The 26,916-nt window shown below is 44.9% G+C and overlaps 1 protein-coding gene across 2 annotated transcripts; it reads right to left on the bottom strand.

Annotated features, from left to right (window-relative positions):
• Positions 1-8,340: 8,340 nt before the first annotated feature.
• Positions 8,341-24,771, bottom strand: Fcgr2b (Fc fragment of IgG receptor IIb). Of its 2 annotated transcripts, XM_038348621.1 has the most exons (8): positions 24,596-24,771; positions 19,320-19,340; positions 17,268-17,525; positions 15,683-15,937; positions 14,902-15,027; positions 12,651-12,791; positions 10,749-10,786; positions 8,341-10,651 (listed from the first exon to the last, which is right to left on the bottom strand). In XM_038348621.1, exons 1-8 carry the CDS (start codon positions 24,696-24,698, stop codon positions 10,565-10,567), a joined length of 1,029 nt encoding a protein of 342 aa, XP_038204549.1. In that variant the 5' UTR covers positions 24,699-24,771; the 3' UTR covers positions 8,341-10,564. The 2 variants fall into 2 exon arrangements, with proteins under 2 accessions (XP_038204549.1, XP_038204548.1); XM_038348620.1 differs by lacking the exon at positions 12,651-12,791.
• Positions 24,772-26,916: the final 2,145 nt, after the last annotated feature.

The following is a 26,916-nucleotide window of genomic DNA, read 5'->3' as shown; positions in this document are numbered from 1 at the left end:
ATAAGCACCTCTTGAGTTTATGTTTTCAGTCTGTAATAAGGTGTTATTCCAGTTCCTTACTTTGTCATGTCTCTGAATTCTTTCCTTGATGGTAATAAGAACCTAGAAACAGGGGGAAGGGACTGGGTAGAAAGGACAGAGGGAAACTGAGATCCAGATGTAATATATGAGAATAATAATAATAATAATAGAAGAAGAACTGGAAACAAATAGGTAGAGGCTTTGTCCCTGACTACTACCACAAGCAATAGAACTTCTTACCTCCAACATACATGGCCGAGGAAATGAAAGGATCCGCGATAGGCTTCTGATTCGACAGAGAAGTTTTACAGAATTTCTTAACACACACCTGTAATCCCAGAACTTTGGGGGCTAAGGCAAGAGTATGACCCTGAACCTCAGGTCAGCCTGAAGCTGGTTGTTAGAGACAGGTATTTATTCTGCATGTGAATACAGGGACACTAGCTACAGCAGGGACACTAGCTACAGCATTGTTGTCCAGCCAACAAATTCTGAAAACCGATGACCAAATAAAATTATGTTCTTTAAGGTAATTTTCTTGATATTGGAGAGATGGCTCCGCAGTTGAGATCATTGGCTGCTGTTCCAGAGGACTTTGGTTTGATTTCCAGCACCTATATGGCGGCTCACAAATATCTGCCGCTCTGGTTCCAGGGGATCTGAGGTTCCCTCCTGGCCTTCATGGAAACGGCATAGTGTACAGATATAGAGGCAGGCAAACACACATAAAATAATAAAATGTTCTTGAAAGATAATGTACGTAGTGTTATGGTAAAAATAAAATGCTGCCGGTCCCCAAGTGGCAGCAGTGGGCAGCAGGCACGAGACCACGGAGGGCCATGAAGGCAGCTGTCCCAGGCAGGGAGCCATGTGGAGCATGAGAGACAGAGACATGGATAGGCATGCTATGCAAAGAAAGTGGGTATTTATTTAGTGGGTTATGGAGGGGTTAAAGGAAAGGAGATAAGGGGAGAAGGGAGAAGAACAGAGAGAGAGAGAGGCAGAGAGAGAGAGAGAGAGAGAGCCAGGCAGGGTGGAGGAAGGGGAGAAGTGGGGAGAAAAGAGAGAGGCAGAAGCTGCCTTGGGAGAGAGCTAGAAAGGAAGGAGCTCAGGCTGGAAGCAGAAGGAAGATCTTCTTGCGGGGGGAGTAGGTGGGGCTTGTCTCTTAAAGGGACAGGACGGACCATTACACTTAGCACCATTTCTTGAAGGAGTTCCATTAGGCCTTCTCAGTAAAGTTTTAGTTCAAAAGACAGATAGATATTAGCAAAGCAAGTTGGTAAACAATTACAAATATTTACACAAGGCTCTTTGTGTAATGGTTTAGATAAACTGGTGCAGTTTCCCGAGGGCCAGAGGGTCCCATGAGGAGCCATTGCAGGTGACCCAAGATGGATAGATGCCAAGCAGAGAAAGTGGGTTATAGAGGGAAGGGAGGGGGAGGGAAGGAGAGAGAGAGAGAGAGAGAGAGAGAGAGAGAGAGAGAGAGAGAGAGAGAGGGGGGGGGAGAGGAAAGACAGCAGCCACCTATTCCAAAGAGGGAATAGGACAGAGAGAGAAAACGCAGCTGGAAGCAGAAGGAAGATCTGCTTGCTGGCAGAAGGGGGGTTGGGCAAAACTGTCTGTGGTGATGGGAGGTTGGATCAAGATCTTTGTGCTTCTTCTTCTTCTTCTTCTTCTTCTTCTTCTTCTTCTTCTTCTTCTTCTTCTTCTTCTCTTCTTCTCCTCCTCCTCCTCCTCCTCCTCCTCCTCCTCCTCCTCCTCCTCCTCCTCCTCCTCCTCCTCCTCCTCCTCCTCCTCCTCCTCCTCTTCTTCTTCTTCTTCTTCTTCTTCTTCTTCTTCTTCTTCTTCTTCTTCTTCTTCTTCTTCTTCTTCTTCTTCTTCTTCTTCTTGAGGCAGGGTTTCTCTTAGCTTTGGAACCTGTCCTGGAACTCACTCTGTAGTCCAGGCAGACCTCAAACTCACAGAGATCCGCCTGTCATTGCCTCCCAAATGCTGGGGTTAAAGGCATACACCATCACTGTCTGGTAAGCCTTGTGCGTGTTAAACAAATGCTCCACCACTAAACTATATCTCCAGGCCAAATTTTTACCTAAGAAAACAAGGTCAATAAATTATATAAAAGTCTTTAACACATTATCAAAACATATATATGTACATACATACACACACACACACACACACACACACACACACACACACACCACATATATTTTGACTTTTCAAAATAGGGTTTTCTGTGTAACAGCCCTAGCTGTCATGGAACTAGCTCTTGTAGACCAGGTTGGCCTTGAACTCACAGAAATCTGCCTGCTTCTGCCTTGCAAATGCTGGAACTAAAGGCTTGTGCCAGCCCCAAATCATATTTTCGAGCCACATTTATGCTACAAAAGAATAATGTTCCCCTTGTTGATTAAAAGGAAGTGGGACATCTCTTTCAGTTAATCCTTTTGTATTAGTGATGAAATTTGCATTAATTTTGTTTTTGTTTTTGTTTTTCGAGACAGGGTTTCCCTGTGTAACAGTTCTAGCTGTCCAGGAACTAGCTCTTGTAGACCACTCTGGCCTCAAACTCACAGAGATCCGCCTGCTCCTGCTTCCCGATTGCTGGGATTAAAGGCGTGTGCTGCCACCACCCAGCTCATTAAAATTTTTTAAGGCCTGGTGTAGCCCAAGCTTCCTCTGTAGCTGAGAACAACCTGCCCATACCTCCTAAGTACTGAGTATACAAGTCTGTCACCACATCTAGCTTTGAAGTTTTCATCTTTAAAGATAGAGCTTGTAATTTTATTGACTAGTACAGTGTATTCATTACTTTTCTTATTGCTGACAAAATATTTTATCTAAATATTATATCACATTAGGGTTGAAAAAACTCAACATAGAAATCATTCCTGGGGCTGAGGTGATGGCTAAGTGGGTAAACCACTTGCTGCAAGAGTCTAGAGTTCAGATTCTCCAGAAACTACATAAAGGACAGTCACCATAGCACAAACATTTATAATCCCAGGGCACCCCTACTGGAGGTAGGAATTGCTGAAAGGTTGGTGGCCTGCTAGCTGGAAGTACACAGCAATAAACAACACGAGACCTTGTCTCAAACCAGGTGCAAGGTGAGGACCAATACCTGAGGATGTTCTCTAGCATCCACAAGGCACATGTGCATGAGTGTGTGCCTGCATGTGCTCACGTGTACACACACATGCACACATAAAGTCATTTCTGCTGAAACTAATAAACATCTTTAACACAGTTCCTGTCAGAATACTAGCAAGATTTTTATGTGTATACAATATTATCCTAAATGTATATAGAAAGGCAAAGAGACTAGAATAAATAAACCACCATTTACACACAAAGATGGTAGGAGGAATAAATATAAATAATTTTAGAACTATATAACTACAATAATCAAGATTATATATACTGGGCATGATGACCTTTGCCTATAATCCCAGCACTCAGGGAGTTAAAGCAGGAGGATTATCCAAATGTTCAAGGCCAGCCTGGGCTACAGAGTGAATTCTTGCCTAAAATATACAGGTTTGTTTGTGCATATACATAGTGCCCGATACCTGGAAGGTAATGACAGGAGGACCCCCTGAGGCCCTTGTCAGACGCTACAGTGTCTGTCTATACCGAGCACTGGTAGTGGGACTATACCCACTCTACTGTAGCTACTATACTGTTCTGGACAAAATAGCAAGACCCTGGCTCTTTAAAAAATTAAAAATAAGAATAGGAATATTATTCAAGACTGAGAAGTATTCAAATATAGGAGATAGGAAACAAAGGAAATACAACAACAACAAAACTCCAAAGCAACCAGACATGGTGGCACTTACTAGACTTGAGAGGCTAAAGCAGAATGATTATTATGCCTTTGAGGACAGCCTGGCTTATACAGAGAGTTCTAGGGTAGCCTGGCTACAATATGAAACCTCGTCTCCTGGAAGGCAGCTGCGGAGGGGAGGGAGCTGCAAAGCCTGTATAGAACTTTAACTTCAGAGCGACTGTTTATAGGTGGCTGATGGTCCCTGCCATAGTTTAATTCTTAGTAAACCAGCCGGCAGGTGCAGATGAACTCAGGTATGCTGCATGACTGGGAAGCAGGCATCAATGGTATCTGTTAGACTCCCTATATACCCTTCCCTACAATGCCCCTGGAAAACACACTTTAGCCAATCAAGAATATAAGCCAAAATAGGAAACAAGATTTGGAATAAAAGGGATTTAGTGCAGAAGGCCAGTATAAGACGTCCCAGGAGCACAGTTGAGCAAGAACCCTAGAGATGAGTCATTCAAATTAGTGTTGAGGAGGGACATTGTGTTGAAGAAAAAAAAGTAATCAAGTGCTCCGTGCATTTTACTGTATGGAGAACAATGTTAAGTCACTTTTCAGTGTTTCTTTTTCAGTACTAGGAAAAGCTAATAATAGACACACATTCAACTAAGAAAATGACAAAAAGAAGCCTTGAATATCTCTGCAAGGGAAGAAGATTGTTCAAGAAAAGAAGTGTAATCAGACAAAGGTCTCCAGGATAAATGGTGATAATCAAATTGCGACAAGGTTATACAAGAGTATTTGATGGGAAAGTGGGAAGCAAGGAAGTGCAGTGGGACAAGAACAGTCACTGAGTTCTACATCAGGCAATTGTGGATGAGATTGATATTGATATTGATATTGAAAGCATAAACAAGGAAGAGCAACACAGTATATTGTTTGGAAATACGGAAGTAAATTCTCGCAAGACACAGTTAAAAGAGTTGAAGATGGTTCCATATGGGGTGCAGGACTGAGGGGATGTGGGAAAAGAGGGAAGGCAGAGTTGTCTTGTGCTATGCCTGCCCCATGATGCAACTCAAATTAAGTGGAAGCGTTGCAAAATGTGATTTCTTTTCCAAATAAGAGCATTGCCTTCACACAGACACGGAAATTCATTCAGAAAAAAATCAGACAGGCCATGTTTGCTGGCTGTTGTGTAATAAAAATAGACAATAAGAAAGATAGTGCTCAACATAAATACAACAGACACTTCAAATTCCACTTTTGCCTAAGAAGGACGTAAAGGGGCTGGCGAGATGGTTAAACTGCTGTAAACACATGATGCTCTTTCAGAGACCTGAGTTCGTGGCAACTTAGAACCTCCTGTAACTCCAGCTTCAAACACACACACACACACACACACACACATTTACACCCACTCACAGTCTTGGTTTTCTTTCTATAGGCATGAGTAAACACTGTGACTAAAAGCAACTTGGGAAGCAAAGAATTTATTACAGTTGACAGTCCCGCACGTAGAGACGTCAAGACAGGAACTTGAGGCAGGAGCTGAAGCAGAGGCTATGGAGGAATGCTATTTACTGCCTGTTCCCTATGCCTTCCTTGCTCAGCCTGCTTCTATGTACAACCCAGCACCACCTGCCTACGGGGAAGGGGGCAGGGGTGGCACTGCCCACAGTGTGCTGGGCCTTCCCATATCAGCATTAATCAAGAAAACGCCAACAAGCAATCTGATGGAAGCATGTTCTCAGTTCCCTCTTCTCAGATGACCCTGGCTTGGGTCAAGTTGACAAAAATGCCACACTCAACAATAAAAATAAATCTCAAAAAAGAAAATGAAGCTAAAATTATAAACTGTTGAGAAAGAACATTGACAGACAGACATATTGAAGATGAAGAGTTCAGGAATAGAATATAGAAATAAAGGGTCAGGTCTAAAGCTATAGAAATATAAAATTGTAAGTCCAAACACATTTTGGGAAAAAAAATAAAGCTAGCAGCCACTGTTAACCTTTAACAAATACTTTCTGCCTTGAGAGCAGACATCCTGGCAGCCATGTAGACAGAGGTAAACTTTTAACAATGGTCTCCTGCCTCCCAGCTTCCCAGTTAGGCGGGTACTACGGACAAAGGGTAGCTTCTAACTGTTGCCTCTATGGGACCCTCTGCTTGTATTCTCTTAATTTTTAACTATCCCCCTATGTGACACTACTCTCTGCCCTGCATTCTTTCAGGGACAGTGAAAAGCAACTGTGTCAGCCACAGGCTTTCGCAAACATCCTGAGTTAACATTCTAACGTTCTATAACCAAAAGTTGTAAAACTTAAAATGTAATGTGACTTTAAGCCTGACCTCAAGATTGTAAAAGCTCTTTGACCTACACCTGGTGCTTGATTTTACTATAAAAGGAGGCCCAAAACCAGCCACCATGGCCACAGCCACAGAAGCCCGATATCTATCTGGTCACAGCTATAGCTGATAAGCTTTGTGTGTCCCATGGTGATTTTTTCCCTCTTTTTCTAAAATAAAACTTGATTCTGGTTTAATAGATTTTGATGGTCTGTCCCCCTATCCTTGTGCGACCCTGGACCCAGCAAAGTAAAAAGCTTATGACCAAAACAGCAGTAGAGGAAACGCTACCATCTTTTATTATTTGTTTGAAAACAAAATACTCAAAAATAAGTAATATAATATATAAATATAAATAAAGTAGAAAATAGCATGCTTGAAAGCAAACAAAAGGCAAAATACTTGATTAATAAGTTAAAGCTATTACAAGACAAACAAACAAGCAGGCAAACCTTTAGTGAGGCTTCTAGGATGGACAAAGACAGAGAGGTCAAGGGTTTCAGTCTCAATAGTCATTCTACTTTGAAAGCAGTAAGCGAGGTATCCTGAGATCATCTTAGTCTTCTCCGTAATCCATGCTTTAAGTGTGGTCTGTCCTGATCAATACACTATGACAGAAGCATTACCAAGGACTTCTGAGAATATTTTCCTTGTCCTCAAGGGACACATCAAAAAGGTAATTAGTCCCTTTATTCTTCTAGAAACCAGGATGTGACATTTAGAATCACTGTGTATTCCTGCCAGTCCTAGAGCATTACCCAGAGGATTGCAGAAAAAAGGACTCAGAATCCTGATGCAAGGAGACACTCTGTCTCCAAACTTTTTGTTATGGGAAATAATAGATTTCCTTATTGTTTGAGCCAATTTGAACCATGAGTTCCTGTTATTCTCAACTAAAGTCATCCTGATAAAAGAGCTCAAAGCTAAGAAGGGGGGAGGTGGTCAGTGTGAGTTCCTTGAGACCCTGACAAAGAAAGCAAGAGGAGAGAGAGAGAGAGAGAGAGAGAGAGAGAGAGAGAGAGGAGAAAGAGAAGCATTTTTGCTGCATACCAATTAATAAAATGTATGATTTTCTGGGGAAAAAAACACACATTTTCAAAATTGACTTTAAAAAGTCTAGAAAATTCTAAAGAGTAACAGTGATATGAAGGGGAAAGGTTGTCTAAACTTTAGTTCAAAAAAAGGCCATATGTTATTAGAGACATCTACATTCTAAACAAACCAGAAGCCACCATTTGGGGTCTGGATGTAACACAGATGTCAAACCTTACCCAAATATATAAACATTGTAATTCTTACAAAATACATAGACATTGTAATTCTCCTAGCACCCTGTAGTATGTGGAATTTTAAAGTCTACCTGGAAGAGAAACAGCACAATAATGGACAAAAAAATCTCGAAACAAAGGAATAAGAGAAAACTGGACTTTCTACATTGGAAAATATACTATAAGACTAAAATAAAAGAGTGTGTGTTATTGAGACAGAAAAAAAAACAACCAAAAGGAATAAGGCAACAGAGAGAGACTGCTGTAGACCTGTGTGTGGAAGCTGATAATGAACTGTAGAATTTCCAGTCATTTTTTTCAAGGAATAACATGGCCATAACTGACCTTAACATGGGTGAAAATTAAGTTAGATCCTTACCTTACACCAAACTCAAAAAAGGATTTCCAAGTGTATTTAAATTCAGATCCTTTCTAAAATGTTTAAGAATTTTAGATTAATTTAGTAAGGTTTCAAGGAAAGGTAACAAGTAGACTTTTATTGAACTCTTGAGATTCAGAAAGCCTTCTCTGAGTTGCTATGACAAAAATCCCACAGACTGCGGTAATTCCTTATTAGCATGTGGTTCTGGAAGCTGAGAAGTTCAAACCTGGGGGACCAGAATTCTTGCTGTGTCATTCTATGGCCTAAGAAGGGGGAGATTGGGGAAGAAAGGGAAGAAGGACAGAGCCGAAACGGCACCAAATTCACCTCTTTATAAGGACTTCACAGGGCCTAATCACCTCCGATCAGATACCACCTCCCAACCCTGTTGCATTGGTGAGTATGTTTCCAATACATGATTCCAAGGGGACAAATCTAAGCCACAGTATTAAGAACATCAAATAACACCTGGGGCACGTAGCTCAGTGGTAGAGCAATTAACCAGCATGCAAGAATATCAAATAACCCAGAAATTATGAGAAGAAAGATTTATTTATGAATTGATTCAACAATCTGTTTCATTGTCTTAGTCTCTGGAGTGCATTAGTAAATAATGAAAACAGGACTGTATTAAGCTTACATTTTAGTGTACATGAGAATATATAAACAAGAAGATACATAGTCACCCATACTGTACCATGGAGAAAGTAAAAACAAAGTAATAGCAGTGGTTAGGAGAGGCCTTGCTAAAGAGGATGTGAAAAAGAACTCACTAGATTCATGGGGCATGCAAGGCTTTTCTTAAAGGTTCAAATTAGGGATACAAGAGCTTCTCGATGCATTCTCCCTGGTGTCAGATGACCTTATCTGTCTCATGTGTTTGCACTGAACCACCAAGGTCCATGTAAGGTGTCTTCGTTATCAGGGATTTCAAAGCAGAAATTATGGAGAGAGTTTCAGTTTCTCTGTGTAGCCCTGGCTGTCCTGGAAGTCTCTTTATGAACCAGGCTGGCGTCAAACTCACAGAGATCCACCTGTCTCTGTCTCCAGAGTGCTGGGATTAAAGATGTATGCCACCACTGTGCAAAAGAGGGTTATTATTATTATTATGTGTGTCTGTTGGATGCACACACATGGAAGTGTGCCTATGTGCGGTGTGCAGAGGTACAAAGAAACCATCGGGCATTCTATTCTCTCTCTCTCTCTCTCTCTCTCTCTCTCTCTCTCTCTCTCTCTCTCTCTCTCTGCTTAGTCCTTTGAGACAGGGTCTTTCAGTGAGCCTGGAGCCAGGCTGACATCCAAGCAAGTCCCAGCCATCTTCTTGTTAAACAAAATAAGTCAACAACATAATCGTGTGTAAAGTATGGTCCCATACATAGGCTTTCTAAAACTCTAATATGTTAAATATACATAGAAAAACTCTAAATGTGCATAAGACCTGCAACAGTGGTTACTCATGATTGAAGAGAGATAGAACAAGAACAAATTTAAGGGGAATGAGGACAACAGAGAACTTCTGCTTTTTTTCTTTTATACCTCTGTGCTCTGAACTTATGTGGTTACAGCATGCTTAAATTTCTACCTGAGTGATCTTGTGAACATACAGAAACATACAATGTGATCCAATTTTTAAAATACATATACCAGCTCTGTGTGGTGGCACATGCCTATAATCCCAGCAGTTAGGAGGTAGAAGCAGGAGGATCAGGAGTTCAAGGTCATCCTCCAGTGCCCACTGGCATTCATTTGAAGTTTAACTTCCAGGGGACTTGTGTTACAAAACAGAGTGATTACTCTGCTCATCACAGTCACCGAAAGAGAGAAACACTGAGCCTCTGCTCCCGCTCCCTCCCATCTATTGCTACCAGGCCAGGCATGGTGGGTGGTGAAGGCCTGCTTGTCACTGTGGAGCTCTGAAGGCAGCAGGAGGATGACAGTTTGAGGAAGATTAACTAACTGAAGGGGGCGGGGCACCATCTATGCAACTGTGAAGAAGTTGTCATCTGTGCTAAGACCGCTGTTTTAAGGTCACCCACACCCGTCTAAGGAACCGCTCACCAATGTTCCCATAAGTAAGCCCAATAAACTCATTGGCGCACCAAACTGGACTTGGGTATAATCATTACTTTGGTTTGTCATGAGTGCCCTTATGCTGAGATGCTTACAGCTCCCCAGAAGAAGCTACCCCATCTCCCCAAGATTATTCTCACAGAAGACCAACAAACCCCAGAGATCTTAGTCTACACTCCAATCACCTCAACCTTGAAAAAGTAAATAGGATGTTATTTTTACAGCATTTTAGTATAAAAGTATATGTGATCTTTATAGGAAAATAAGGAAGAAGATTAAAATCCCTTATAATTCCATCATCCTGAAGCATGACTTTTGATATGTTGGTACAACCCAATTTTATCATTGCTGAGATCATGTATCCTAATGTAATTGTTCTCATGTAGCCTGTAGTATAAGCAGCTCCCATGTTGTAGTAATCTGTTAATGACAGTAATTTGACTAATTTTATTGACCATGTGAATCTATGGCAGAAGAGTCTTGAGTTGGGAAGTGGTAAGTCATAGAAGTTATTAGTACAATCAACCACTGGGGACCAGTACCATAGTGTCTGTTGGTTTCAGGACTCGCACAGGGGACTGTGTATAGCCTCCTTAATATCTCCAGTATCCTCTTGACCAGGAGATACTGGATCCTGGCCTTTCTGCAAGGTTTGCTTTTTCCAGTCCCAAGTCAAGACAAGGGAGATTAAATGTGTTTCTGGTAATCAGATTCTGCATCTTCATCCGGAACCTCGGGATGCTTGAGAAGTGAGTAGGTGATTGTATTCTCAACCTAGAGAAAGCAGAGGTGAGTCCTGAGAGCTGCATAGAGGTCTTGGGGAAAGCAGAGGAGCTGGGAGAGGGGAAAGGACCCACCTGGGCTCACTCACCTCAGTTTTGGCAACTTCTCTGAGATCAGGAGTATTGTCTGTGGGGAAAAACAAGTGATCAGCTGGAGCACTGCTGGAAAGGGAGGGCCTGACGCACTGCTATTGAGGCTGCAAAACCAAAGCTCAAAGCAGAGCCAAGACAGGCTTGCCAACGGCAACCCAGGCCTTCAGACCATGCAGTATGGCAGTATAGCCTCCTTCCCTTGACTGTCTTGGAGTCCAGCCTTCCCCACTGGCCATGCTGGCAAAGGGAAACAAACACGTGCCACATTCTTTTCAGACAATTGCTGAATGTTCCCAGCTGCAAACCAGAAGCTTTGGGGCTCTGGGAGGTTGGAGAGTGGGAAAATATTCAGGTCAGGGTGAAATCGGGTCCAGATTAGAAATGAATGGCTTTTCTCTACCGGACAAATGTAGTTCATTCTTGTGGAAGCGTTGAAGAACAGTTGCTCTAACATTAAAAAGAATGGAAAAAATAGAGGAGGAGAAATAAAGGAAAGAAAAGAGAAAGGGAGGCAGGGAGAGAGGGAAGATGGGAAAGAGAAAGAAAGAAAGAAAGAGACAATATTTCTCTGAAAAATATCCCAAACACCACATTCTCTTATGCTTTTGCCCTAAGTTCCCTTTGCCAGTATGAAATGCAGCGCCAGTATCAGTGAATCACCATTTTGGGAAGTGGGGGAAAAGGCCGAGACAATGCCTCCAGTCTCTTCCCCCAGCCCCTGGACACAAAGAGCCCTGTTTGCCATGTTCCAAATTCTGCCCCCACAACACGTTCAGAATTCCCCCTTTTAATACACTTCTTAGCAACTGCAGCAGCTAACGATGCCTTTAGGGGAAACCACCAGCTCCAGTACCAGGCTGCATAAACGCAGTAGGAAATGTGTTTACAGCAGAGTAGACAAAGCCAGGCGAGGGGTGAATCCAGTCACGCTTAGCTTTTTCTTTTTTAGACCTAGTTTGATCCTAGATGTGGATCCTCATATGGAGCTGAAGGACGCAGACCCTGCTCAAAGCGAAGCTAAGGAATGCTCTTTTGCTCAAGCTCTCATATCCGTTGGCTTTGCTCTGAGTCATGCGCCAGTGCCCTGAAGTGGACTCTCCAAGAAAGTCTTTCTCCTGCCTATTGCTGCTGTTATGGAAGCCCCTAGAGAAAACTTCACTTGCCTGTGTGCTCTGTCTTTCACTACAGTAAAAAATCGCCTGAAATACTCCCAATCCTTCTGCATGCTTCCCCCTGTTCCGGGGCTGAAAGGTCACACTGGCTTTCACTTCTAGGACCTATGAGGGTTCCAGAGTCATCTAAACCGCTCACCCACCCACCCGCTTCTTCATGGGAAGTGATCTACTTCAGATTCAGTTGTATGATGGTGGAAGGGTCAGGCCAGTGTTTAATAAACCATAATGAGCAGGCATTGGAGCCAAGGTGTGCCTGCGGAGCGTAACCAGTGAGTACTGCTAATCCCCAGAATTTCCTCAACTCATATCTCCTCTCAACATGCTGCTAAAAGTTGACCCTTACCACACCTACCCCTGCTCCTTCACAGGGAAACACACCTGAAGAATTCTCCAGGGTTACCTCAGACCTCTTCCTTTCCTCTAAGGGGCCTCCCTTCTTAATCTCATCGGCCGCCATGGTACAGCCATTTAGCCTATCCTTTGCCAAATCTGCCACATCTTCCCGGAAAGATCCAAATGCCTCTGAAGTCCTGCTCTGGAAATGTCTCCAGGTTCCTTGTTGGTCTAGAAGTTTAGTCAGAGCCCACCCTCTTTCTCTCCTTTTCTCCTCTCTAGTAAGAGCCTCCTTAGGGCCAAGAGCTAGACTCAGAGCTGACCAAGAGATTTGAGTCCCAGCCATGCTCCCACTGCTCCTCCCTCTCCTGTACTCCCACTGAAACTCACAATAGCTGTTGCTTGCTGGTTCCTGTCCACATGGAGGCCCTGGGCTGCCCGGCACTGAACCCTCAGAGGGCACGCTGTACTCACCTACTTCCTTGGGAAGGGTATCTCCCATTTCCCTGTGATCAGGGTTTCCTGGGAGAGCTAGGAGGGGCATGTAGGAAGTTAGTAGGATTATGGGATGAGTCCTGGATCAAGGAGCAGGGTCAGAAATGAGTTAAAAGCAACATAGACCTTTCCCTCTGGCGGTCACTAACACTCCTCCCAGCTTCCCAGTTCCCCTGCCTGGAACCTCTCCAGTTCATGGTGACTAACCCAAGAGAACACCAAGGGACGTCGCAAAAACCACTCCACTGCATCTTTCTCACGTTTGCCTGGCCTTTTTTAGAAGCGTAATCTTTTGGTTGGGTGTGGTAGCCTCAGTTTTTAAAGTGCAATCTTTTGACTGAGCCTTTAATCCCATCACTCAGGAGACAGAGGCAAGAGGATCTGTGTGAGTTTGAGGCCAGCCTGGTCTACGTAGTGAGTTCCAGAGTGGCTAGGACTACAAAGTGAGACCTTTCCTAGAAAAAAAAAAAAGTGTAATCTTTCTCTTTGCATCTCTCAATATTTAGTTATCACCTGGAACTGAATCCCTATGAATTCCAACTGCAAAGTGTGTTATGAGGTATTAGGTATTAATCAGTGGCAGCCTTTTCTCTTTCTCAGTGACTTCCATCAACCTATCCACAACATTCCCCATTTCCATGCCTTGGCCACAGGTCCTAGAATGCTCTTCCACTTTGCCCTACCCCCAGACTTCACCCTTCTCCACCTGGTTAACAGCTCACACTTCCGTGCTCTTTACTGTCTGCTAGGCACGGTACAAAGGCTTCAGACTCACTCATTGTCATAACACTCCTGTCAGGTGGGTCCCACAGTGTTCTTCATTTTTCAGACTAGTGAACTGAGCACAGAGGTTGAGCACTGTACTCAACATTGAATATCTGCTGAGCTGTGAGCTGAGATTTGAACCACAGCAATCTGTTTCCACTGTGTGGATTTTAATCGCCACACTGTCCAGGCTCCTCAAGGAAGCCATCCCCAACTGCCCCAGCCAGACTGCCTGCCACAGTTTGTTAAATTGTGTTTAATGTGTTTTAAACACGTTAAAATCTCGTGTTAAATGCTTGGTCACCAGGTGGAATAACTGGGAGGAAGTGGAAACTTTAAAATCATGTATAGAGAGGGAAGTCTTTAGGTCATCACGGACATGCTCTTGAAGATTGTGGCATCTCCCATCTCTTCCTTGATCACTTTGCTTACTGACCATAAGGCAGGCAGCTTTGCCCTGCTGTGCACCTCCTCTATGACAGTCTATAGGCCCAAAGCAAGCGGGCCAAGAAAATATGGACTGAGTCCTACAAAAGTGTGTTAAAAATAAACCTTTTTGTTTATTGACGTATTTGCTTAAATATTTTGAGAATAGGATTTTGAACCTGTGATCCTCCTTGGCCTCCTGAATGCTGGTATGTATTTACCATTATGCCCAGGAACTATTTCTCTTCATGGGTGGATGATCTGAAGTGCCTTGTCACGGTGACAGAAAGCTGATAAACACATGGGGTTAGGAAATCTTCCCTTTGTAAAATTTTACACAGGATCTTGCTGTGTAGCACAGGCTGGCCTTCAGACTCATCCTTCAGCCCAGTCTGACTTCAGACTCTTTGAAAAAAATCTTTATTTCTTGTTGTATGTGGTATAACTCTAGCATATCTATGATGGTCAGAGGACACCTTTCTGGGATCAGTTTCTCTCTTCCCACCTTAACTTGAGTACCAGAGAGTGAACTAAGATCACAGGGCTTGTATTGCAAGCTCCTGTACTGACCGAGCCATCGCACTAGGCGTGCCTTCAGCCTCTCCTCCCTTCTATCTTACCATCCTGGGGTCACAGAATGTGCTGCGATCTCCAGTGCCCAATCACAGTTCTAGCACCTCATCGCTCTAACCCCCTCTCGTAAACATCCACTTGCACCTCTTTCTGTTTCACAGTGCTAAGAACTAGCTGAGGGCAGAAAGGGAACCTGGACACCTCCATTGTCCAGCACAGGGTGTGGCAAATCACCAAGCTTGTTCAAGTCTGGTTTAACAGACGGATTTGTAAGTAGATGAATGAATATGATGGCACTATATCAAAAGCGAATAAGTCTCTAAGCCCTAGCTAGCCCCAGCTAAGTAGGAACTGATAAGAGGGTTCAGAGAGAGCCACCCACCTGGAGCCTGTTTTTGCTTGATGTAGATCAAGGATACCAGGATAATAACAAGGGTTGCCACAGCAATTCCAGTGACGGCGGCTACAATGGTCAAGACTGGTACAGAGCCGCCGCTGGATCTGGGGGCTAGGAAAGACAGAGTGGGGGGGGGGGGGGAAGGTAGTCAGTCCTCTCTGTGTATCCACCCTTCCTCCAATGCTATGCCCAACGTTTGTCACCTAGAGTTGCTGAGTCCGGGTCACCTCAGAGATGTAACACATCGCCCTGAAACCTCATCTGCATGGGTTTCTGTGCACCGACTTGTACCTCCCCAATAACCGAGTGCTTCCACCAAACCAATGAGGGCACATGGGCGAAGATGTAGGAGCAGAGGGGACAGCCCAGAGGCAGTGGGGAGGAAGGATCTGAAGCCTCCCACCGTTGGTGGCACCGCCACTGTCTAGAACGTGTCTGGCCTTTGAGAATGAATGACTATTAAATGAAATACAAGGAGTTACACTTCAGCTCTTCGGGATGTCTAGGGACGCAGAGAACCCATGCACCGATGACAGAGCTCTGTTTCTCTGCTGCCCAGCAGTCCTGCCACCCGCCACCCACAAGGGAGGAGCTCTGGGCTGAGCCCACTTGCCGACACCTGGCAGGGCCTTCACAGCTCTCCACTTTGCCTCCCAGAACAGTTTTGCTGCTGTGACATTCCTAGAGCTCCACATGGGACTATACAACTTTAGCCTTTGTCTGTCTCCTCCTCTCCCTTTCCAACATCCTGACAGAGGCCCCGTACCTTGGACGGTGATGGTCACAGACCTCGACATGTGTCTTCCCTTTCCTAGGAATGCTGTGCAGTGGTAATCACCGCTGTGGCTGTGATTTGCTTTGGAGATGGAGAAGTTGCCATTGGACTGACGATATTTCACAGATTTTCCATTCTGGTATAATGTGATCTTGTTCAGGGGTTTGTTCCTCCAGCTATGGCACCTCAAGATGATGGTTTCCCCTTCCTCAAACACCAGTTGAGGGGTCTGGAGCAGCAGCCAGTCTGAGTGACACAGAAAGACCATTGGACTCAGAGGGCCTGGGCTCAGTCCTGAGACACAGGTCACCCTTCCTGGAGGGATATGATCTGCTAAGGGTGAGAGAGCTTTAGTTTGACATCAGACAATCTCGATCTCTGATACTAGCTCCACTCATTCACAAGCTCTTCAGTCTTGGACAAGTCATTGAACTCTTCTGGGCCTCGATTTCCTCATCTATGAAATGGGCATTGTCAAGATTTTGCAGCTACAATAATTCTTGGTGCATAATAGTCTCCTTCCTCTTTTGAGAGAAGGCAGCTATGGCCCTGTCCTGTCAGGAAGAATTCAAGAGATGGAGATCCAGGAAAGAGGAAGGAATCCAGCCTGATGGGTGTGAAGAGAATACAACAGAGCCTTCCCTTTAGGGGAATGTTGGTTTCCTTGATGAATAGAAACAGGTGTGGACCTACAGTCCAGCAGGGCCAGAGGAAAATCGTTAGCTTGCCGTGCACATACTGGCGAGAGGAAGGCACTAAGAGCGACAGCAACGGTAGTCGACAGTGCAGTCTCGCAGTGGCCTTTCTGTGGAGAAAAATCTACTTTTCGCCAGGAGCCTTATAAAACCATTGATCTGCCCAGAAAAGATTCAATAGGCCCTGCCCTGTTCCGGATCCTGCAAATATGGAAATGGATGAGGCACAGGTTTTCACCTCCTGTGTTCAGAGCTGGTGGAAGGAAAAGAAAGACAAGGACACCCAGGGCTGTGAAGGCAAGAGATCAGGAAAATACCCGTGCTCTCCAGAACCTCGGGGAGGGGACAGTAGCCCTCTCGGCTGAGCAGAGGAGAAAGCTGAACTCAAAGTTAAATAAATAACTGTATTTGTGTAGACGACCCTTTCTACAGCCTGGGTTCAGTTGTGGGCATTTTTCCGAGTGTCGTGTAACAGCAGGGTTTCTATGAAATAGGGACTTCCTTTTTCTGTCTTATTCAGCTGTCTGTCTTTGTCCATGAACCTCTGTTGCTCAATCAGGACTACCGCAAGAAAAAAAAAAAAAAAAAAAAAAAAAAAAAAAAAAAAAAAAAAAAAAAAAAAAACAGCTATTCACACATGCTGAGGAATTTCTCAGGAATTTGCAAGCCCTCCACGTGCCGTGTGGCGGACCAAGCACAAGGGAGGGTAAAAAGGGAAATGAGTAGACAAAAGTCCTCCAAGCCACTCTTAGTGATGCTTCCCAGAAACCAGGCGACCCCTTTTCCTGCAATCCTTGCAGTAAGCAGACCCACCCCCACACCACTCCATCCCACCCCCAACTTCCTGGTATCCCAGCTCCGTCCTGGGCCCGTCTACTAACCGGCAATCACTTCCAGTTGTACAGGGTCGCTGAGGATGGTCTGCTCCAGTCTGCACTGGTATTCTCCACTGTCATTGACTGTGGCTTTAAACGTGTAGTTGGGCCGGACCTGGCTCTGGAGGGACCTCCCATTGTGGAGCCACTGGGTCGAATAGTTCCCAGGGTTGTGGGTCCCTTCGCACTTCAATGTCACACTGTCCTCCTTGAGCACTGGGATCCATGGGGGCTCAAGTTTCACCACGGCCTTGGGGAGATCCGCTGAATTTTGGAGAGAGAAGGCAACATGAGGCAAGGGAGCCCCAAGAGCCAAAGCAGACCCAGAGTCTCCGGTGAAAAGGCACCAGTATTCTTACTGAGTGCACCAAAAGTGGGATCCCATAAAGAAAACTTCCTCCACGAAATTTTTCTACTCATTCCGTTCCACAAGCCCAGAGAACTCACAAGGAATGTAATTGACTCTCAGCAGGATGGAGCAAGGGAGAAGGCTGGAGAGGGCTGTCAACTTTCAAACCGGACAACTTGGGTGCCTATTTAATACATTAAAGCATACCTGCCCACCAGGGTTTTCCTGCATCCAGGGCTGGCACATCCCGCTCCCTCCCCTGAACTCTCCAACCCAGGTCCTGGGCTGCCCTTCCCCCAAGAGGGTCTTCCCTCTATAATCCAGACATCTTGGTTACCCCTAAATAAGACAAGTCCTGACACCCATGCAAAGTAGAGGACTTACCAACACATGGGACAGTCTAGACAGATAGTAGTTTTCTATGTGCTTGAATCTTATTCAGAGAGGGGGGAGGTTGGTGGCTTTTTTTTCTTTCGTTCTTTCGTTCTTTCTTTCTTTCTTTCTTCTTATTTGTTTGTTTGTTTTGCTTTGCTTTGTTTTTGCAACAGGGTTTCTCTGTATAGCCCTGGCTGTCCTGGAACTTGCTCTGTAGACCAGAATGGCCTAGTACTCAGAGACCTACCTATGTCTACCTCCAGAACGCTAGGATTAAAAGCATGCACTGCCACACACAACTGTTTTTGTGTGTGATTTTGTTTGATTTTTAAAAGTCTTTGATACATATGACTTTGTATTTATATATGATACTTCAGTACATGCACACATGTGTAATGGTCAGAGTTATTTGGATGTCCATCACCTCACACATTGAAATGTTCAAATCCTCTATTCTAGCTACTGTGAAATATACAATTAATTGTCAACCATAATTACCCTTCGTGGTGCTTTCAATGAAAATAGCCTCCGTGCATAGGAATGGCACTATTAGCAGGTGTAGCCTTGTTGGAACAGATGTGGCCTTATTAGAGGAAGTGTGTCACTGGGGGTGGGCTTTGAGGTTTCAGATGCTCAAGACAGGCCCATTGTCTTTCTCTCTTTCTGCTACCTGCTAATTCAGATGTAGGACTCTCTGCTACCTCTCAGGCACCGTGTCTGCCTGCTTGCGACCATGTTTCCCACCATGATGACAATCTGAACTGTAAGTATCTGAACTGTAAGCCAGCTCCAATTAAATATTTTCCTTTATAAGAGTTGCCGTGGTTATGGTGTCTCTTCACAGCCACAGGAACCCTAACTAAGACAGCCTTCTTTATAGCATATTAGAACTTGCTCCTCACATCTAACTCTATAGAGATACCCATTAACCATCCTGTCTCCATCCTTACCCTCTCCTCCACCCTTCCCAAGCTCTGGTCATTTACTCTCTGTTTCTTTGAGATCAACTTCAGAGTCTCGATTTGACTTAGAGAGTAGAAGGCAATTGAGGACAAGGACAGACCTCTCATTGTTTGAGATAATTTGCCACATCTCACTATAACAGAACCAGAAGAATTGCTATACTAGCAAGCCATGCTTTCTGACCACTTGCCTCCCCAGACAGAGGGAAGAAGGAGAAGGGCAGGAAGTCTTCTGGGAACAATAGCCTTTTCCTGGTCCTGACCCGGTCCTGAGCTTGGTTGCTGACACATTCTGAGCACTTCTGGGCAGATCTTTGGGGGAAGAGGGAGGTGACGCATAGGACAGCGATAAGGGATGAAAAGAGGACTCACCATGTGTCCCAGCAACAAGATCTGTAGGAAAAGAAGCAAACATCAACCAGGGTCTGGACTTCCACACTGAGACATGCTTACTCAGACCCAGAGGTCCCTTGACCCCCATAGCCCAACCTTCATGTCAATACCTTCCCCTGGGATTGCCTAAATGAAATACACTTTCAGAAATATTTGAGTTCTGTCCCCAGTAACATCTGTGCTGTGACACTTTCAGACTGTCAGTGTTTACATGTGATTTGTATTTCAGTAGACTTTGCCAAGGTCCATCCCGAGAGCAGGGTTTTTCTTTTGTGGGGAGGGTCTACAGATCACACAGGTAATCCATAATCCTTTGGGAAAAAGAGAAAATACTCATGACAAACTATCATCACCTTAGCACATGTGTCCTTAGAATGCCCCCATGGACATGTATGTAAGAGTGTGTGTGTGTGTGTGTGTGTGTGTGTGTGTGTGTGTGTGTGTGTGTGTGTAATGTTTGCGAAGAGATGAACAGCAAATGAGACCATACCAGAAACTGTTCTCCAGCCTGGTCTTTCCCTAAGCAATACAAGATCTAGTAGTTGAGTCTGTTCTATGTTGTTATTTTAAACACCTGTGCCCTATCCTACAATTTGATTTTCCTGTATTTTATCTCACATCCCTATTGCTTAACATTTGGTCTTCCAGTTTTTGCTGATAGGCAAATTTGATAGGAGGAAGAAACAATAGAAGGACACCAGGAGGCCAGAGAAAATGCTCAGCATTTAAGAACACAGGCTGCTTTCCCAGAGGACCTGGGTTTGATTCCTAGCACCCATATGGTGGCTCACAACCATCCAACTCCAGTTCCAGGGCATCTGGCATCCTCTTCTGGTCTCCCTGGATCAGGCACATGTGTGGTGCACAGACATACATGTAGCAAAATACTCATTCGCAAAAGTTTAACTAAAAGAAAAGAACACTAGATTTGTAGCTTCCTTTGGGAGCAGATGGAATGACCCAAGGAGAAGCCAAGCATGGAATGGGAATGCTGAATGGAAGGATGGAGCTCTATGCACTGCTGTTGGGTATAATAGCAAAGCAGGTCCTGAGATAAACTAGAGCCCAATGTATGTGCTGTGTGGGTACATTTATGCACCCGTCCATGGTAGGAGCTTTCGCTTGCACTTGTGCTGAAAACATCACAAGCCTCCCAAGTCTGAATCCTTTCAGGGATAAAAGTATGAAAGTGAATGCTGAGAAGGGGGTGCTGCAAGGGGAGCGATACTCTGGCAGCCCAGAAAATGGGATTCTGATCCCCATGCCACCGCATCTCAGTATGTACACACAATCACTCCATCCTTTTGTAATCCCAAAAAAGTGCACTGACTATCTACTGCCCTGCCTGTTAATCCTGAGCGCACCTAAAGGAAAAGATATAAGTCCCGGATCCCCACTGAGGCCAACAGTCTGATGATAAAACTAAACATATGTGCAACATAATACTTAAAAGACTTTTTGGTTTTGACACACTCTCATTATGTAACCCTGACTGACCTAGAACACGCTATGTAGACTAGTCTCTTCTTGTACTCACAGAGATCTATCTACCCAGTTCTCCTTCCCTAGAGCTACCCCACTGCATCTTATAAAAGAGATGCTCTCAGTGCCTTTAGAAGAATGTAGACAAATGTTATGGAGCGTCAGAGGAGGGAGAGAGTCTAGAACTTTGATTTTGACTGGATTTTGTCTAGGCAGAAATGTGAGAGAGTGGTGTTTGACACGAAGCTTCGAGTAGTCTGTAATTGTGACAGACAGAAAGGAATATTCCCTAAGAAAGATGTTCAGATATTTCTCAACATGCTTAGCAAGTTACAGACTGGTTGCTGATTTGGTTTGTTTAGGACTCCTTCAGTAATGAGGGACAAAGCTGAAGATAGAGGTAGATGCCATATTCTGGAGGACCGTTGTTGCCAAATGAAGTGAGAGGCAGCGAGTCAGAGCACACGGAATTATGCCATGACTTTATCATGGTGGTGGTTAGTCTTCATTGTCAACTTGACTAGATTTAGCATCACCATGGAAACATCTTTAACTGTGTCAAAAAGGGTATTTCTGGAAAGGTTTAACATAAGTGCTAAAACCCACCCTGAATATAGGTGTGGCCCAGTGGGTCCAGTAGGCTGTGGTCCCAGCCTGAATAAACAAGAGGAGGAAACCAGCTGTGTACTAACGCTCTCTCTCCTGACTGCCTCCTGACTTGGGGTGGGAGGTGACCAGCCCAGGCTCCTGTCACCTTCCCACCACAATCTATGCCAAAAGCCCCCTTCCTTAAGTAGTTTTTGCCTAGTGTTTTGTCAAAGTAATGAGAAAAGTAATTAAACCCAACTAATGGACAATGACCTTGCAGAGGTGAGTTTACTTCTCTCTACTTTGATCTTCTTGCTTATAAATGGAAATGTATAAAGTTATGGCAATGCCCATGCCATACACTGTTGCAAGGATTGAGTGATACACCAGACACAGCATCTGTGTGGTGCCAAAGGCACCACATGAAAACCTTTTAAATGTTGACGAACAAACTTTCAAAGTTTGATGTTTAGTTCGGTAAACAATGAGAAGTTCACGTTGGGGCTGAAAGTGCTGTGTCAGACTCATTGGGACAGAGGAAGTGCAAGAGATTAGCAAGAAAAAGACGGTGATCTAGAATGTGTGCAACATCTGGCTTCTTTCTTTCTCATCTGGAGTGACCCTGGTCTCATATAGATTAGCCACACAGGCCCATGTTACGCCTCAAGGCCTTGTGATTATCACTCCCAGACACACCAACTTCAAAACCACAAAATCAAATGTTCCAGGCTTCAGTCACAACAATAAACCTCCTCCTTTTTCCTCCCATTTGCCCAAGTACAGCCTCTATAGTCACCTGACCACAACTTTTATCTCACCAGTATCTACCTCTAAGTCCACCCCCCCACACCTCGAGCTTAGAGTGCGTGTTTCGTCACTACCTCACCTCATTGCAAATCCCTTTATCTTTTTGTTGCTGTTGTTGTTGGAGCCCAAGCTGGCTTCAAACTTGTCAGGTAGCCCATGTTGGTCTTGAACTCCAGTCCTTCCTGCTTCTACTTCCCAGGTACCATGAACGGATCCCCTTATTTACCCCTTTGACTCTATCAAAAGCATCGATAGTCCCCCATGACTTTGCTTCTTCATCTGCATTGACAATAGGAAGTAAAGAAGCCCCACATGTGAGGAAAAACTTAACGAGGTTAGCATCTAATAAAGCACGAAGCTGATAAATGTGAACGAGCAGGGGAAAGGTGGCATTGCTCATGCAATTAGAAATATTAGAAAGATATAAGAAAATTTGTAAGGAGATGATGCTATGTTCGATTTTGGATATAGTTTTGTTTCTAAGCTGACAAATCTACTTATAGATGTCTAATCAACAGGCAGGGAAATTAAAGTCTACAGAGGAAGGAAGGACAAATAAGCGACATTGAAGTAATAACTGAAAACCCTGAGTGCGTGAGATCAGTGCATGGAGGCCAGTACAGTGCATGGAGGCTAATGCAGTGCATGGAGGCTAGTACAGTGCATGGAGGCTAATGCAGTGCATGGAGGCTCATACAGTGCATGGAGGCTAGTACAGTGCATGGAGGCTCATACAGTGCATGGAGGCCAGTACAGTGCATGGAGGCTCATACAGTGCATGGAAAGGAGAAAAACCAGATATGTGGAAGGGAGAAGGCATCATTTATATGTTCATTCTATATTCAACATATATGAAAACTATGCTCTTGTCCAATGCAGTCAATAGAAGGGAAACAAATACCTTGTACTTTAGGTCAGAAAAACTGCCTGTTCTGTTCTCTGACATGTCTCCAAATCTAGTCTCTGGCACAGAGAACTTAGAAGAACCAACTGAAACACAGGTAGTAAAAGGCAAGTGTAGTGTCCACACTGCTGGCTGAGGAAGGTCCTTTGTGGAGGAAATGGTACTGGAGGTTTGTCAGGAGCCAAAGGGCCAGCCCTGAAGACACTTAGAAAGCACCAAGTCTTCCCATAGCTGTCCTGGAAGATTCCAGAGCTACACAGGGTCAAAGGCAGGAGCAAGCAAGACACAGTCAGAGGGTGTTATAGTATTGAATCAAGGGATGAAATCCTAAGTGTGGAGGCCCAGAAAACAATGGGAAAAAAATAGAGATTTAGCAAAAGAAAATGGAAGAAAATGCTATTCTTGGGAGCCTTCACCATGCCATTCTTGGGAGTATTCACCAGATGATTGATGGCTGCACAGCACAAATAGAAAGGCATATGCATCTCTAGGACTGAGCCTTCCCATGTGAAAACCGAGCTATCTGGTGTCACTCTAATATACCTACTTGTGAGCAAATAGTCTCTCTTCCATACCGCTCTCCCTGGTAGCCGAATCCCACCCAGCACTGACAGATGAGGTCCCTCAGGGATGACCAGATTTCACTATTAGTCACAGCACGTAACATAGCATGGGACAGGGGGTGGGGTGTCTCTCCTCTCAGAAATGTGGGTAAAACCCCAGAACTGAGCTTAGAAGATGCTCCCACAACAGGACTCCCTTACTGTACCTCACCCAGAGTCTTCTAATCAACCAGCTCCATCACTTTCTGCCCTCTGGCCCACAGGTGAGACCAGGACCAGGAATCTTCCTCCGTCTCAGTCTAAGACCTCCAACCCTGACTTTCTTACTATGCAGAGCCAAGACCAAGCCCCATGGTCTATACAGTGAAGGAGGCAAGAGATATTTCTTTGGCCCCATAGCTGACAACTCCAATTGGCCAGATTTGTGATAATCTGAACCTAAAATCCCAGGACAGCCCAGACCTTCTCGTGCCTGCCCTTATATATAAAGGGAGGGGGGTTCTTCTGGTGGATAGAGTGGCTTCGTAAGCACAGAGAACATCCATTGCCACCCCCTCAGATGCATCTTAGTGCTCGCTCCCAACTCGTGTCTAAGGCAGCACTAGACATCTTGCCAGATTTGGTCCTGCGTGAATCCCAAGTTCAAAGGGAAACTGGCTGACTAGATTTCCCTTAGAGAAGGTTCTGGTGGGGAGGGTGCAAGAGGGACCTGGGTACCAAGTGACAGGAAAACAAGCAACTAACAAAAACTCCTGCCAGCTTTGCTTTTCAAAGCCCAGCCAGGCTGTTACAGCCTAGTTCTTAGCCTGCTACCTACCGACATGCTTCCTGTGCTAAGTCCATCCCTGCACAAGCCCAACCCCAGCCCAGGTGTCCTTGCCCCTGCTTCCCTTCTGGAGGTTCTGACTTACTTAGCACAGCTGCCCACAGTAGCACTTGGCACAAAGTCTGGGAGAGCATACAGGCAGCCCAGTTGCTCTCCGGGGGGAGAGGTAGGAATGATGGGATGCGCATCGTTCCTGGAGCGAGTCAGCTGCAGGCACAGGCTTCTCTCCAGCCTTGGCAGACTGTAGCCAGAGAACAAATTCTGGAGTCCAAAAGAGGAAGTAGAAAGAAACGGTCTGTTTAATCATTGGCTCCTCCCCTTCCACCCTCTTTCCTTTCTTCTTTACTAGAAGAGTCAGGACTGACCGATTGAACTTGGCTCAGCTCAAGTCACAAAACATTGATAAACTGAGACCCAGCTCCCTGCTTGTTCTGCTGGAGCCATAGCCGACCTGGGACTCAGACGGGAGATGGCCACCCAAACTCAGCTCAGGCATCATTTGCCTCAGTCTCTCTGTTCCTCAAGAAAGGGGACGAAGTATGGTAGACAAGAATCTTCTGGAACTTCTGTAGACGAAAAGCACGAACAGATATGAGACGAGCAATAGGAGGCACTCATCCCCCACATCTCCCTCTGCTCACCCCTCTGTTCACCTCCTGAGCACCAGTTTGTGCCCTGGTTCTTAACCCTGGTCCGTTTTCCCCATCAATGGTCTTTACCACTATGGCCTTAGTGAAAGATCATGCGTTTCCAAGCTGTGAGACGGAGTTTGAGTATCAGGGAGCTCCTGAGAGCTCCTAGCTCCTGGGCTGTAAAATGAAGATCATCATTTCTACCCACTCAAAGTTTCTCAGCTTCTGTGGCACCCATACTTTTAGCAGAAAAAAAAAATATTAAGCAAGTTGTTATGTAACCCAGGGTGGCCTGGAACTGGCTGTGCTGCCCAAGTAGCCTCAAGTTTAAGCTCCTGCTGCCTCAGCCTCCAGGATACTAGGGTTGCAGGGATGTAGGAAGCGGAGGGGGGCTAGGGGTGGGCCACCCCACATTAGTTGTCACATAACTCTCCTGAGGGCTTCCCCTGGGCATTGTGGGATGTTTAGCAGCACACCCTGCTGCTACCCAGCAAGCAACAGTGATATTCCTCAGCCGTGAAAGAAAAGGGTCCCAAGGCTTTGAATAAGGCAAAACTGTCACTGTTGAAGAACCACTTGTAATAAAGGTTACTAGAAAATAAAAAGAATATGACAGTATCATGAGTGGATGCTGTTTTTGTTTTTCTTACTTCCTGGTCCTCAGATCATGAGATGTTCTGGGATCAATTTTAGGGCCCTCTTCTGGGGCCTCTTTCCCAAATTCCCTTTCAGGAAGCAAGCTGTAATACTCAAGGAAATGGCATAAAACCATCTTACATTCTGCAGTCTTCAGAAACCTTCAACAGTTCCACCCTATCTACCATATGACTTTACTACTGGGGCTATCTTACCTCCCAGCTCCGCCCCTGCCAGCTTTTATCTGACTTTTAACCTGTGGGAAAGAGCAACGGGATGTCATCAGTTTAAACATCATTAGAAATTAAAACATAAGAACAGAATGTAGTTAACATAGCAAGAAACAAAATAGATAATCATTCTGTAAACACAGGCATGCTAACCAACTATAAAGGATGCACTAGACTTGCCTGATTAATGCAACAAGAAAGTATTATTATCCTCCATTAGCACATGTAGATCCTATGGGGCAGAGTCAGAATACAAAGCCAAGTGTGCTCATTATTAAAGGTTCTGATCTTACTGTAGCATTCAAGCAGATTTCCAATGTCTCCAGGAACTGCCTTTGGGCCTGTGTGCATTAACTTTCGCACTAACCCTTTGTCTTGGGGTTTCTGTTGCTGCAACGAAACACCACGGCCAAAAAGCGAGTTGGAGAAGAAAGGGTTTATTAAGGAAGTCAGGGCAAGAACCTGGAGGCAAGAACTGACGCAGAGGCCGTGGAGGATCGCTGTTTACTGACTCACTGCCTGTGGAGTGTTCAGCCTACTTTCATAGAGAACGCAGAACCACCGGCCACGGGATGGCAACCACCCATAACAGTCTGGGCCCTCTCCTATCAATCCCCAATTAAGAAAATGCCTTTCAGCTGGATCTTACGGCGGCGGCACTGTCTCTATCTCTGTTTCCCCCTTTCAGGTAACTCTAACTTGTGTCCAGTTGATGCGACCCTAACCAGGACAGCTGTTGAGTGTCCCTCAGGCTTGAGACTAGCTTGATGGCACAGCGGTGCCAGCTGAGAAGAGCCTCATTTGTTTACATGACATGTGTGGTTTTTTCTCTGAGTACCCAGATGTGAAGATGTCCGGAAAGTGTGGCACGCTGCACATGTTACTCTTGAATTTTTCTCGGGCCCAAA

Source organism: Arvicola amphibius, chromosome 12 (genome assembly GCF_903992535.2).
Source record: "Arvicola amphibius chromosome 12, mArvAmp1.2, whole genome shotgun sequence".
Taxonomy (NCBI): domain Eukaryota; kingdom Metazoa; phylum Chordata; class Mammalia; order Rodentia; family Cricetidae; genus Arvicola; species Arvicola amphibius.
This window is presented reverse-complemented; position numbering and strand designations above follow the sequence as displayed.

Bases quoted from the DNA above. Each gene is read 5' to 3' on its own strand.
- Fcgr2b (XM_038348621.1), bottom strand. From the start codon at position 24,698: ATGCGCATCCCATCATTCCTACCTCTCCCCCCGGAGAGCAACTGGGCT. The intron at 15,938-17,267 runs GTTAGTAGACGG...TGTGTCACTCAG, and splicing joins ACAACTGGAAGTGATTGCCG to ACTGGCTGCTGCTCCAGACC. The intron at 15,028-15,682 runs GTACGGGGCCTC...TGTCTTTCCTAG, and splicing joins TGTGACCATCACCGTCCAAG to CCCCCAGATCCAGCGGCGGC.